General features: G+C 47.2%; 1 protein-coding gene across 1 annotated transcript in view; it reads left to right on the plus strand.

Moving 5' to 3' along the window:
- Window positions 1-1,830: 1,830 nt before the first annotated feature.
- LOC121590202 (neuropeptide SIFamide receptor-like) overlaps window positions 1,831-15,235 on the plus strand; it is a 93,000-nt gene continuing 79,595 nt past the window's right edge. Inside the window, exons 1-2 of the mRNA XM_041909664.1 lie at window positions 1,831-3,201; window positions 13,937-14,213. Of these exons, the coding sequence (XP_041765598.1) occupies window positions 3,055-3,201; window positions 13,937-14,213 (424 nt within the window). The 5' untranslated portion in view covers window positions 1,831-3,054. The remainder of the gene's footprint in view (window positions 3,202-13,936; window positions 14,214-15,235) is intronic.

A 15,235-nucleotide genomic window follows, 5' to 3' on the forward strand; every position in this document is an offset into this window, starting at 1 on the left:
CATCCCCCAATGTCACTCACAAATTCTCCTTTGCCCCCTTTTGCCCAGCGCCACCTGGGCTTCGTAAATCCTCAGCTCGTAACATTTCCAACATAATAAAAAAAAAAAAACAAACCCCGTTCCGTTGATCATTTCAAGGACGATAGTGGGACCGAATTCCTGCCTAAAGTAACGAAGGAAAGGATAGCGGGGGGAGGAGGGGGGGGGAGGGGAGTGGAGGCCCGACCCTGCCCGGAAAGAGTCCAGAATATTTATGTAGTATTCGCGGATGGCGTTGAATCACCCCACGCGAGCCCAAAAGGGGTGCGTGTGTGAGGCAACGGTGGGGCGGTTGTGTTTTCACCTTCACCTAATTTCAGGAACTCACTTTTCTCACGGTTCCACCCCAGCCTCCCCCCCCCTCGCTCGAGGGGAGGAAGTGGGGTGGGATTTTGAGTGGAATAAGTTAGCAAAGGTAGGAAATAATCCGTTCGTTCGTTTGTTCGGTTCAAATCGTACCGCTAGGCTCTACCAGCAACACACAAAACACGTGCGAGCGACAGTGCAGGCATGAAACGAGAGAAAGGGATGCCCAATGCCACTTGACAAGGATTCGTTAGTAGTGGTGGTGGTGGTATGGCTTAGTTCACAGCTAGTGCACATTCACCCCCTCCCCCTCCCCCCCCGAGACTCCTTGCCGAGCACTGGCACTCGTGCTCGTTCGGGTCGGTTGGTTTGACGAACGTGTACTGTGTACAGAAGTGGGATAGAAAGAAGGAAGCTTTAACGGTCCTGTCCCAGTATCGGTCAGTAGGGGAGAATTGGTTTCTTGTTTTATGCCAAGCAATGACACATAAACACACACCGTACCTCATAGAGAGAGAGAAAGAGAGAGAGAGAGAGAGAGAGAGAGAGAGAGAGAGACAGCCAGAGCAAGAATAAGCCAGCCGGAGGACGGGCGAGCGAATGGGACAAAAAAGGGAACAGCAGGGAACAGCCATCAGGGAACCACCGGGAGCGGATGTTCGAAAATTCGAAAATTGCGCACGCAGTTGTAGGTTTTTGAACTCTCGCTCCCGGAAGCTAGCGGTTCGTCTCCAGCTGGTGGAGACCGCTCGGGCTCGGGAAGCGCAGCTGAAGAAGCGATAGCCAAACCAAAACAAGTGGAATGTAACTACCAGCAGCCGTACGGGAGGACTGCACAGATTGTTGTACTAAAAACGGTGGCCGAATTATCGGCCTAGGTGTGTGAAGGTATCCGGGACTGCTCGGGATTCGGGCGGTCGGGTAGGGGAAGCGTTTTTGGGCGACAGGTGCAGCGCTGCTGAGCGAGGAAAGCACGCCAGACGCAACAGCAACATTGCGGAGGAAAGAAAAAGCGCGGGCGATAAACAAACGGCACGGATCTACCGTTCATCAACCCGATCCCCGTTGCTGGTAGGATCCGTGGGGAAGAGAGGGGGTTGTATGAAAACCTCGGGCTGGGGTGGTGAAGCAGGTGAGAAATTCGAAGGGAAAAAAAGAAACCACTCACACAAACACTTAGGGGTGAAGCATCCCAGCGGCATGGCGCGGAACTTGCACTCCCGGGTGGGCGGGTAGGCGCGGCAGGGAAGCAGGTACGGGAGCCTCACGGTGAAGGCGCGAGCCCAATCGGGAATCGGGTCCGGATCGGGTTCGCTCTCGCCACCGTTCTGGCGTTCTGCCGTTGCGTGGCGGTTGAGGCGGGCGGGCGGGCGACGACGACGACGACGAAATCGGCTGGCGGGCACGAGGGTATGCACAGCCTAGACTGCGGACTCCGGACGGTGACGGTCGGGCCATCACTACGCTTACGGCTGCGAGGGTGACCATATCGTGCGCCCGGATCATCGTCCTCCTCCGTGCTCAAAATCCGACACGACACGGCCAGGGTTCCGGGTATTCCAATTTCCTTCTCCGGTGGGTTTTTTTTTTCTTCATCATTTTCGCTGCTCGATTTGGTACAGCGTGCGCCTGTGGCACACATATCTGTTGCTTGGCCACACCAGCGTGTGTTTGCTGCAGTTTGCTCACCTCAGCGTTGCTACACACATCCCCTTTTTCCGCACGGGGAGCTTCTTGTGTGCAGGTCAGTAACATCCAGTTCTTAGCCATCAGCCAACAACAGCTCGCCAGCAAATGGAAGGATCACGCCTGGAAGGAAACGGAGCTTGAACATTGCTGGTCGTGAAATTGTGTGTGTGTGTGTGTGTGTGTGTGTGAGTGAGTGTGTTGTGCAACGGGATCATAAAACATGCTCCACGCTTCGTGGCTACCCCAAAGCGCTTAGAACCAACAAACAGGCAGGCTGTGTGGCTCTGGGACGAGCGAAAATAGGTCACATTTTTGTGCCGTAGCCGTATCATCCACAGCGCAGCTTTCGAAGCTCCCGAAGTCGGTGCAGTGTTTTGGGAGGGATACATGATCCTCAACCGTAATATAATTAACACAGCATTGTTGTGGTGCGTCTGTGGAGAGAGAAAAAGAAACGAGAATAATTGTGAATTGTACGAGTGTGTGTGTGCGTGTTTGTGTGCGGTGCATTGTGTAGGAAAGTTGTATGCTCGGCGTGCAATGCCGTTTGGCACGCAGTGAACGCGCATTTCTGAACGCAAACGAACCAATTTGACGCGTACCCCGGCGAAGAACAGCTTCGTGTACGGTGGCTTCTTGAGTGGGTGGCTGCTCTATCAGTATCCAGCGTAGAATCGCGCTTGCACTGTGTTTTATGCCGCCTCGCTCGGGCTGGTGGCTTTGTGTGTGGAAAACATGAGCAGCAATAGATCGGCGCTGGTGCGGAGTCCGTGGCTCGATCGTCAGTGCGAGCCCCAGTGTTGTCGCATCGAGTGTAGCTCAGTCCCGTCCAGCACTAGCTGGGCGTAGAGGGAACGGGGCGGGAGCGAGGAGCCGTTGTTTTCCTCCGACTTTCCCTCCGGTGTGTGTGTGTGTGTGCTCGGATCGTTGAACACTCGCGTGGCAACAGATGTGCGACCGTGCGGCCCCGCGCCTGGTACCCTGAACGAAAAAGTGCCCTTTTGCTAGCCGGTCCCCGGGATGGAGCTGGGCGGCGAGGTGTTTACGATGGGGCTGGCCCTCAAGCTGCAGAAGGTGCCACCGGGCTCCGGGATGGCCGATTTCACCGAGCTCCGTCGGGAAAACTCCAACACTGCCACCTTCGCCAGCGACTGGGACAGCTATCAGGTGAGTACGGTGTAATTCTACATCACACAGGGGGTGGCAAAATCACATGAGCTGTAGCATTTTCTTCAGGTTTTTTAAAAATGCCCATAAGCTAACTATCATAACTTACTCGCGTTTGCTTTTGCACAATCGAATCGAGGTCCTGTGAGTGGCGCTGCCAGCCGGAATCGTATGCATGCGGTTCATGCATTATTATCAGTTTATTGATTGCAAATCATTATCGACGTGTACATGTGCATAGGCGCCCCCAGAGCCCGTACCTGTCCCGGGACCAATGTGCTTGGGGCACATCAACGCTGGTGGTTTCTCAATAGGCTACCCCACCCAGCGCACGGCTGTGTATGTGTTTGCGTCCGCATTTGTGGCTGTCTGCGTGCACGGGTGTACGGGCGCCGATGGAAGGGACTGTTTGTTTGGTTGGTTTAGTGGAAAACTGGGCTGCAAAACACGGTTTTCCACCGAGCGTGCATCGTGCGAAGCTCATTAACGTTAGGGTTTTGCTTCGGCAACTGCATGGGAGGTTCGGGTGCCTATCCAGCTGCATGCACTGTACGCTTTACAGCTCTCGCTCGATGGGTTATAATGTGGTGTGCTTACGGGCCGTCGTTGGATGTGGAAAATGTGAGAAAACACGGCCGTAGGTTTATGGGCATTCATGGGGTGGATTTAAATCCGAACTTGGATTTAAAGTCCGAAACACGCAAGTGGATAGAGCTGTCTAGTATTGCTAGCTTGGTATTATAATTAGCATTAATAGTGGAGATGTGTCAGGACAGAAATCTAAGCATTTCATCCTTATACTTTCATTAACAGTGCAAATGCTCTAAAGCTAAGTGCTTTTATTCTTTCGCAATCATGAATTACCCTCCAGCATCCGTGTCATGGCAATCAAGAGTGTGTTCAGAATAAAGGAATATAATATTTCATATCAAAAATCATTAGCGTGCTAGGCATCAGTAGCCATGCAGTAGAATATACTGTTCATAGTGTTGAATTAGGACTGACTATCCTGCTATGGGGGGAAATCAATTAGTCTCTGAAAGCCAAGCCCACAAGTGGTACAGGCAGGCCTAGACCGACAACAGTTGTTAAGCCAAAAACAAGAAGAGGAGTTTGAATTAGCGAATCATATCAATTCCGCATTTACCAGTTTTTGAGATTTTTGAGAAATTCAAAACAAATTTCATTGTTGTTAACATAATAGTTATATGTAGTTAATTATGTTAACATATAACATATAAAAATATGTAAATAATTTCAAGCATTCTCATTTTACAGACTAATGCTTCACAAAGTGGATCAAGTAGTTGAAGTAATTTTATCTTAAACGCTTTATATCTAAAACATTCTTATTTGCAAGACATTCCTGCTTGCAGTTACCGTAATCACGGGTACGCTCAATTAGTGTCGAACGAGGGGTTTGAATACATAAAAAAATAATAGGAAAATGCTTAAAACGCATTTATTACTGTTCTTTTTTTGCCATTCTTTCGCTAAGAGATGAACAAGCATAGCCTTGTCTTGGTAACCTCACTCACCAGTTCATCAGAACGCTGCCAAGTGCTCTGCAAAAGGAAACTCGCTTACACGCCTAAATGTATGCCACGCTGTAACATGGCCTGCTTCGCAGAGCCACATTTGTAGGGTTCTATTCCACTGTTCCAGTTCGGCGTTTACAGTTGGTGAAATTGCATATTGAAATCGTCTTCCCAGTTGTACGGTTGAGTCAACTTCTACGCGCAAACCCTTTTTGCGCTTCCTTGGGTTATGCTAGCGAACGGGCAAAACCACAAAATGGGCGATGGAAACATCAGAACGATGGCCGATGGAAGTTTGCCACGCTTAATCAAGTGTACACGAACCGCAAGTATCTGTAAAACGGCGGTACAAACTTCCAGCCATACTTTTGCAACCCCTTTTGCCAGCCTAGCCCTGCTGTGCTGGTGTGTAAGTGTATGTGTGTATAACGAAGTGCGCGCGTGAAGGGTTTTGGGGCCCACCTGAACATCTTCACATTTTCTTCGCACCGTACAAAACCATCGCGACCACTCCGAAACCCTTTGTCACCCAAGCGGGTAAATTTATTGGAATGTCTATGCGGGTTGCGGCAGCGGGAAGGGTGATGCCGGGAGCAGCGTGGTTTAATGCGCGCACCGGTCCCCATTCCTGTCCGTGTGAGCCCACCGGGGACAAACACCGAAATTAGGTCACCGCTAATTGGAATGTAGTTTTCCGTCTTGAAGGACATTCGGCTGTGATTGCCAGTTTGGAGTTCCCGCCATTCTCGCTCGCTCGGGCGGGTTTTTCGTCCATGTGCGTCGCCCCAGCAGACCATGCGGAGCTGGAGTGCAATGTTATGTGCCACCGCGTGTTGTGTACGGGGAAACGGTAATGGGTGTGCGCTGGAAAAAAGCGAGAAAAACGAGCGAGGCAAACGGCTAAGGAAGCATACCATCACGGAAAAAGAATGACGAACCGAAAGCTCTATCCCACCCCTCCCCCCCCCCCTCCCCCTGCCCAGGATGGGTATGGGCTTGCAAATGGTGCGGCAAGACAGGACGAAGGCGAATTGATGTTGTTTTTGTTGGGAAGCGATTATTATTTCCGCCCGGGAAGTCGTACAGATTTCCTGGCCACGATAGGGATGCACATCGTCATCGACATTCGTGTAAGCGTGGTTCGCCGTAGCAGCTTACCGATTGGTTTATGGCACAGCGGTTTATTTCTGAGCCTTGCCAGAAGGGAGGGAAGCGGGACTAGGCACGGGATGAGGGAAGGGGTTTTTATGGTTCAATGTGGTGGTAGCACGGTACACACCATCAACGGGGACAGCCTGCTTGCGGATCGCAGGAAGCAATTAACGATCGAAGGAGATGGATGTTTTGTTTCATTTGGCACAGCAGTGGCGAGGGCAGCGGCAATCAATTATCTTACCGCTGGCTGAAGCTACTCTAATTTGTCCACGATTAGGGTAGGATTGGCACGGAGCGCAGAACAAATCCGTGCAAATGGTGCTTTGGTCGGGGGCAAAGCCGCCGTCCCGGGGGGTTTTCTTTGGAATTTCAGTTTTCCTATTCAGCTATTATGAAAATATCCCGATCATTATTGGAAGCGCGATGAAAACTAAAGCATGATCAGTTTTCACCCTTTTTTGGTGCAGCTCGGAAGACGAACGGAGTACGCTGCTCGCTGCAAAGCAGTGCAGCAAAACAAGGACTAAATAATTACCAAGTCATCCGCCAGCTTCTACTGCCTTGTGGGAAAACTTTTCCTGCTGCTTAGTTCTACAGAGTGACATGTTCGGAATTCGCGTAACATACAGTACATATACAAACACAAACACATCACTTTCTCCCGTCGGAAGGAGTGCACATTACCGTGGACGAAAATGGAGCGCACGGTAACAAAGTTGGCAGGTTACGTAACGATCAACCGGAGCGCGGCCGACCCCCTCTCCGCGCCGTCGGGTGAAGCCACATCGTTACCATAACTGTGTAGCTGCCATAGTGATGTGTGGCAACCGTCAAAGCGCGTTAACTAACCGCCCTGGCAGCAGGCACCATTTATCCATCATTTACTGATTTCCCCGTGGCGGAGTAAAGAGTCCCCTCTGACAGTCAGCCCTCGTGGTAGTGGTGGTAATGGTGGTGGTCGTGCGCAGGTAAAACACCGGTCCGGTGCACTGTTGCCCGCTGTATGTGCAGGACCCGGCATCGCTCTGTCAATTACCGGAAATGCAGACCGACGAGGCGAAACTAACGATTAAATAATGATTCTTTATGCAACGGGCAACGGGGCTCGCGTCGTGGCCACAGTCACCTCGGCTGTTCGGGGAAAGCAGTCGGACGCGCTTTGCGAAGCGTTCCACGTAAATCTGGGCATGTGTATTTGTCCTACTCTCTCCGGGCTCTGTTTTCAGCGGGCCCAAATCTCGCGATAGAAAGCGAGAGAAGGAGAGAAAGAGAGAGAGAGAGAGAGAGAGAGAAAATGAGAGAGAAAGGGAGGAGGAGTGCCTGTTTGCCCTTTATAGGGAAACCATATTTTGAGTTCGTATCTTCAAATATCCCGAGGCAATGACTTTAGTGGGTGTACGGTAAGCCAAGATGTAGTAAGTTAACAAACGAGCGTAGAAGTTTTGGTTAAAATATGTTTATGTTTTTATGTCAAGTAATAAGAGTATTTTGGAGCAGGTCTTGTGGTACAGTCGTCAACTCGTACGACTTAACAACATGCCCGTCATGGGTTCATACCCCGAATTGACCATGCCCCCATACGTAGGACTAACTGCCCTGCTTATGGTAGCAATAAGGCACTGAAAGCCAAGCCCACCTCACAACCGGGTACAGGCAGACAACAGTTGTTGTGAAAAATAAAAATAAGAATAAGAGTATTTCAGGTTGAAAACAACCACATATTTCAGCATCTTTAACATCCAATTTCATACGGGCAAGTTAAAATGGATTAAAATTTAACTTGGCGCTAGAGAGGGCCATCCATGACTCGAGGGTGGAGACTTCGAGAACCATCTTCTATATGTCAACCCAGATCCTGGTGATATAGACATCAATGATCTGTGGCTCTCCTATGTAGCAGAAGTCTACCAAGGGATCGAGCAGGTGGCAGAGCACATCGTACTGCAGATAAATGAAGCAAAGACCAAACTGATGGTAAAGACCAAACATCATCGGACCTAGCAATAAATAATCCAAACCTACGTAGGCGTGACGTACAGATAGGTGAACGCACTTTTGAAGTCGTCCCAGAATTCACCTATCTTGGGACAAAGTTCAGCAACGACAATAGCATGCAACTGAGCTGCGCGCAAGGATACTGGCAGCCAACCGGTCGTTCTACAGCCTGAGAAATTAGTTCAGCTCAAAGAAGCTGTCGCGACGGACTAAGCTGTGACTATATAGCACATTTATAGTACCGGTACTCACGTACGCCTTTGAGACATGGACGCTGTCCAACTCTGACGAAACCCTCTGAGCCACGTTCGAGAGGAAAACGATCAGAAGGATACTTGGCCCGTATGTGTGGAAGGATAATGGAGGAGCTGTTATAATGACGAGTTATACGAGATGTATGGCGGCCTCACTGTCTTGCAGCGAATCAAGCATGCTAGGCTTCGGTGGTCTGGCCATGTTGTACGCATGGAGACGGACGACCCAGCCCGTAAAGTATTTTTAGCCCGTCCACAAGGACAGAGGAGGTCGTGGTAAGCCTAAATTGAGGTAACAGGATGGCGTGGAGACGCGATAACGGACTGGCAGACGAAGGGGCAAGACCGCGAGCGATTTCGAACACTTCTTAGGCAGGCCAATACAGCAAAGCGGTTGTAACGCCGGATAAGCAAGTAAGAGTGTTAAAATGGAACGATTACACGATGGCACATTCATAACATGCCCAATACTTCAGGAAATCGCACATTGGTTTACTCTTGGTTTTTGTAATCTGTCCATGTCCAATCAATGTTAAATTATTGAAAAAAAATATATATTATTCCTAAGAATTGATTATCAAATAATCAATAATCAATTCTTCTCTCCTAGCAATTTTCTCGGCATGTTTATTCCTGCTTGATTTCCGTCCAAACGCCGCGTGCTGCTTATTTATAGTGCTGTGTTGGTCTCTTATATATTCTAGTTTCTGAATAACTTTATCACGATCGCAACCACATATCTGATCACCGTCCGCGATGCTATTATCGTGTGTATTAATATCGACGTTAAGCCATAAACCATAACTGTCAATCCAAAAGAAAGCAGCAATCATTCGATGGATGTGGTGGCACTAATTATAAAAATAGTTAACTGTTATACTTACAACCGTGTTTATCACGATGAGACTCGATTTAAAAATTACACTAATTGACTTAATGTACTGATTGGAATGAACTTTAGGTTACCTTATTGGGCCACACGTTTAAGTGATAAGAGCAGTAAAACTTGTTTATACACTTGGAGTATAAACAGGAGGCAATTGATTCAATTTGTGTGTGGTACTCGATAAGTATTGTATCGTACCACATCAATGGGATGGATCTATAAGTACGACGCAAGGTTTTATTACACGATAATCTACTGAATTCTGAGATCCTTTGTGTTTACAGCCATTGTGTACTTGTCTAGTCCATCCTGTAAAATCTGTGAGTTTAACTTTGTAGAGGAGCTACAAACAATAGGCCATTACAAACAATCAATACAAGCAATATGCTAAAAAATGCTATTTAGGCACCAGATAGAGCCCATAGACAACAGACATTTGTGCACAATGAATATAGTAGAACAATACAACGAACCTTTATTGACAATGTGCAGAATATTCGATAATAATTTCGTAACTTTTGACTTTATTTTAACAACTCAATGCGAGATGAACAAGTAGGTTTTTAAAATCGTACATTATTACAAATAACCCATAACTAACTAAAGCAGTAATTTCCAGTAGGTCATTCATTAATAACTTATTGTTATATTTGGCGTAACGTCCTACGCGGTCATGCCGGCCTATATAATGGACTTTTGGAGATTAAAAACTTACACAAGTCCATGACAGTACTGATATTCCACGCTCAAGCTGATGGTAATTCTTTGCAGCTAGTCGGTTCGGATGTCTGTAATTGAATTTTCAAAATTCAACTCTCATCAGTAGATCTCTCGACCCACACATCGACCCCGATGGTGGTTCGATATTTCGTTGCAGTCATTGTTGATCGATCCCGCATGTGCGTCTTCTCTCCGCAATTTGTCCAATCGCTGTATTTTTTTTTTCATTCGATACCAAAATTGCACATTGTTGAAGGGCGAAGCTGTCGCATTCCCGGCACAGGAAAGAATCCTGAATGGAATCGAACCGAAAACCGGACACTCGCAAGCATTTCCGATCACTCCACGAGGGTCGAGGGATCGAGGAGACGGCGAGGAAGAGTGCTTTCGTGCCAACTTGGCACGGGGATGGGATTGATGGGAGAATTATGCAAAATTTATGCGGTATCATTCGCACTGCGGAGCACACTATTACGTGGTGTACTGTGCCGCTCACACGGCATCCGTCTGCCTGGCAGATGAGTCGGAATTCCTTTCCCTGGGTTGCCGTTCCCGGGCGGTACGGCCAAACGGAGTCGCTTGCGAAGGTTTTTGCTGCGTGGTGGAGTTCTGCAGCGAATATCTAATGTGAATCAAACACTGCTCAAAGTAGTACTTTGGCACGTTTATCGATCTTTATTTTGAATGTGCATCCGACGGGCGGTGCAATTCATACGTAAGGTCGTTTGTTTTCGAATCGCGGGGTAGGGCAGTCGGAGGAAGTTTGCCTGTTCGGATGTATGTTGCTTTGGTGTTTTTCTGAAGTAAATCGGAATCGATCTGTAATCGGGCTCGAAGCAATTGCAAAACAAAATAGCTCCCCATTGCTAGAGATCGTACGTTCGCGATAAGGTGTGAGGTTTAAGCTGGCGTTGGTGTCGGTGTTGGTGTGTTGCTGTTGCCAGGCCAACGCATTTACTGCCCTTTGGGCGATCTTGATCCATGGATCGATAGAGCAATCGCACAGTAGATGGCAGTGCTGTGCAGAACGGTTGAACGATAGTGTCATAATTTTAACCTTTTTATCTCTTCTCCTGCTCCAACTTTCTCCCCTTCCTCACGCACATGCATTCTTCTCGCTGTCCGGCTGTGGAGAACAAAGTGTTTCGCCTTGCGTAAGCTAATGGGAAAGCTGTTAGATAGTATCTAATTGTTGTTTGACACAGTGAGTTGCAGTAAATGGAGGGCGATCTGGCTCGTTGTTGCATTTGGTCGGGCTGGTAGATTGCAACCGACTTTATAGCCATTATATCCCGCACGACGCCCGTAAAAATGTGCCAATTAGTTATGCTGTGCTGCGGTCTGGGACGCGGGACGCAAAATGACGTAAAATGAGGAACATGGAACAAAGGGTAAACGAAGCAAAACTAAAGTTAATGTTATTTTGTAGAGCTAAAACAGGTAGAGGAAAACCTGGTTAATAGAAATAGGGTTATGTTAGTTTTTTTTTGTTACCAAGCCAGTTTTGTAAGAAGAATGGTTACTCTATCAAAAAATTTTATTTTACTTGACGCTTTAATAATTTATTGTTAATCTACGAATTGCTTATCAGTTTCAAACACTGCTTTGGTATATTAATAATCAACCAGTAATGCGTTCTTCTATCGGTTTCATGTTTTCGATTGTTCGATATATAAACATGAACACGATTATTCGATGTTTTTTTAATAACAAATTATAGTCGATAGATTCAAAAAGTAATATACTGATAATACTAAAAGCATGCGTCTAGTTGTTATTGTCCTATCTTTCTAGGTGCAACATTTAATTGTTTCAAATAGATATAGCTCCAACAGGTTGTTCAAAAACAGTTCACAAACTCTGTCTGGTATAGATAGCTAAGCACACTTTTGCTTCAATATAGTCAGGTCAGGTTACTACCTTACGTTACATAATTTCCGCTGAAGTCGACCGGAACAGGAACATCAGGGACAGTTCACCAAAAAGGGTCCTCTTTCAACCTAATCATTTCATTACTGATTGACAAATTAGGGTTAGATGAATCGCAGGGCTCCATCCTACAGGTAATCTCAATCTATCTAATATTTGAACCGATAAAAAACGTGTGGTTCAAATTCGGAAATTTGTCTACAAAACAGACACTGAAACAGATGGTGTAATTATTTAATTAATTTAGTAAGCTAATACTTTTTAGTATTGATGTTAATCGTTATTAAGCCCCACATGAATAAAACTATCCTTAAAATGTACAAGCAGAATTGGTTTCAAATTCAAATTTGTTAAAGAAGGTATTTTTTGTGTTTCCACAAACTGATGTTACCTTGAACAAGTTCTATTCTTCTTCTATTTGGCGCAACGTCCTGCGTGGACATATGCCGGCCCTTATACAGGCTTTCGAGACTTAATTAATTACCACGCACAGCCGGATAGGTAAATCCTTGCTACGGGGGGACGATCCATTCTAGACTTGAACCCATGACGGACATGTTATTGAGTCTTTCGAGTTGACGACTGTACCACGGGACCGTACTTGAACAAGTGCAGTATGCCATAATCAATTTTTCAACATTTTTCGAAACTGTATAAAATAATCAATATTGCCATGAGCTGCAGCTATCGCTAATCCGTCCTTCTTTGCATCGAATTTGACGGAAACGAACCTGAATTCATGGAATGATTGATACCAGCCGTGCATTTCGTATGCATTTTCTTTAAAACGAAGCTCAAGTTCCGCAACCAGTAACCTGACCACAGACCGATCATTAAGCAAGCACCATCGACTGCAACGATGTAACGAGTGAAATTTGGACGGGCACAAAGTTTTCGCTTCAATCTGAGCTTTCTGCCACCGTGGCCCGCCTTCGGCTGCACTGTTTACCATCGACCGCTCGGTACTTCGGCGGAATGATCTGTGTGATGTTGTAAAGCTGTAAACTTTTCAGCTCTTTTTTACTCTCTCTCTATCTCTCTCTCTCTCTCTCTCTCTCTCGCACTTTTGTTCTTCTTCCTACCGGCTTTTTCCCCAGCACAGGCAGACTCGAAGCTCGCGTGTTCAAATCAAAGAATATTTTTTTCGCCTTAAGGCACTGCTGTTTCGGTTTCATCATTCCGTTCTCTCTGGGCGTTCACATTGATGTATGTAGCAGAAATATAACGAACTAAGAAGCTGCTCATCGTGAATTCCCAGTTTCGGAACGACTTTTTCCCCTGCGCTGCGCTGCGAGTTGCCTGCCCTGCCACCGCCGATGGTCCTCGGACGGGGTAGCCCAAATGGACTTTTATAATCTCTGAATTTGCCAGCCGCGTCGTTCGGTGACCTTGGCTGTGAAATAGTAAGTTGCACTTCCGCTGGCCCGCTGCACCGAAGCCGCTGCCGCTCGTCATCGCTTTCGTCTGGCGCACCATGATCTGGCTCATAATCACGGGAATGGAGTTGCCGCTTTTAATCCATCAACAGTGTGCAGCGTACGAAAGGAGCGCGATACCGGTTTCCGGAGTTTCGTCTCGATTCGGATGCGACTCGTTGCAGAGACTCTTGCTCGGGGTGTTCCCTCCGGGGAGGGGATGAAGACGGCGCTCTGTTGCAGACTTAAAATGTGGCACAAAGTTTACTTTTCGATACTGCCAGCCGTACGGATCATCCGAAGGCACCATGGCGAGGGGACGCTGTGTGCCTGGGGTGTGTGTGTGGGTGTGTATGCGCAAGGATTTATTCTACTTGGTCACTGCTAAAAGTAGACTCTGCTAATGTGGAACAAAACCCGGTAAAAATGGAACCGTTCCTATATGCTTGCTTGTGGCAGTCTGTGTCGATGTAAAACTGTGTGTCTGTGTGTCAGTGTAAAACCGTATAACTCGCTTAAAAATGATGAAAAATAAACTTGAAAAAACGAGTGGGGTGGCGGGGCTGCGATGGGACAAGAAAATCGGACAGTAAATGATTTATGGGATTGCTCCAAAACCGGCTTTTCCGGCTCAGCTTCATTTCCCCATTTCCCGGATGCTCCAAAGAGGCAAAGCTTCGGTGCCGGTTTTCGATGCACAGGATTTCGGAGAAATCTAATTTTAGCTTTGCTGTGTGTATTTATACATGTGTGTGTGTGTGTGTTTGTCCACCTGTCACTTCCGCTTGCTACGTGACGGATTTACCCGCTAATCTGGTCCGCTCGCTGCTTTTCTCATTCCAGAGTCCGAATGTAGCGGCAGGCAACGACACGGCCGGCCCGTTCGAGGAGTATGAACTGTTCTACCGGCACTCCTACACGATGACCGCCGTCTACTGTGTCGCGTACTTTATCGTCTTCATCGTCGGGCTGGTCGGGAACAGTTTCGTGATCGCGGTCGTCTTTCGGGCACCGCGTATGCGGACGGTTACGAACTTCTTCATCGTGAACCTGGCGGTCGCGGACGTGCTGGTGATAGTGTTCTGTCTGCCCGCAACCCTGATGAGCAACATCTTCGTGCGTAAGTACCTTACAAGTTTTGTTTGCTATTGCTATATGTAATTACTAAGAATGTTTGACCGGAAAAGAGCATAAAACACTTGCATGCGATAGCAATCATCAAACATTCAGCCAATTGCAACATTTCGCAGGTAAACGAGATGCAGCAATATGTCTAAAATTTTCAAAATTGTATGATTGTAAAGCTGTAAACGAAATGCTTCGAACGTAATTTGATCAATTGTCATCGATGATTGGATTTCAATTGTTGGTGAACATTGCAGTTTAATTTAGCAAGCAATATCCCTTCCTGGGATGGCCAATCAACAACCAAATCAATTAGACAGCAAGGAACAGTTGTAATCTTTTGGATCATTTCGAATACCTCCCAATTTCCCATGTGCTCAACACGTACAGATACGGCTTTTATCGATGGTACGTGCTGTTAGCCCTAGAATTTTGATGCAGAGCTGCAGTTTGGTCTTACCATTCTAAATTTGTTTTTATAGCGCGATCTTAAGCATTGCAGTTCGCCCCATTGCTGTGCGCTGTAGTACCCCCAACGGTGCGCTTCAATTGTTTTTGTGTGCTATTTTAACCGCTGCATTGTTTTGTACCGCAGCGTGAAGACAGGGAGCAAAACAGGCGATGCCCGCGCTAGACGTTTCACGATCGCTGCTCGGGAATCGAAGCAATATATGCACTTTTCTAATTGGTTTCCATCGCTCGCTTTCTTGCCTCCGCGTACGAGGCGCACCTGAAGTAAATATTGATCGATCGATAAAAGGGGCGAGCCTGCCTGTCTGCGCGGGTTGACCATCGTGTGCCTCTGTTTCCGCATTGTCGGAAAGCAATCTCCCGTTGACGGCAAGCTCACATCTGTCGGCCGTTAAGCGATGGCGTAGCGGAGCCAAGCCAAGACCAAGGCAAGGGTTGTTTTTTTGCGGTGGATGTTGTGATGTAAAGTTTCAATTTAAACGGATTAATTAATATTTTGTTTTTCAAACAAGTCCGCTTTGTTCAGATTGGCATCGAAAATGGGAC

Source organism: Anopheles merus, chromosome 2R, assembly GCF_017562075.2.
Source record: "Anopheles merus strain MAF chromosome 2R, AmerM5.1, whole genome shotgun sequence".
Classification (NCBI taxonomy): Eukaryota; Metazoa; Arthropoda; class Insecta; order Diptera; family Culicidae; genus Anopheles; species Anopheles merus.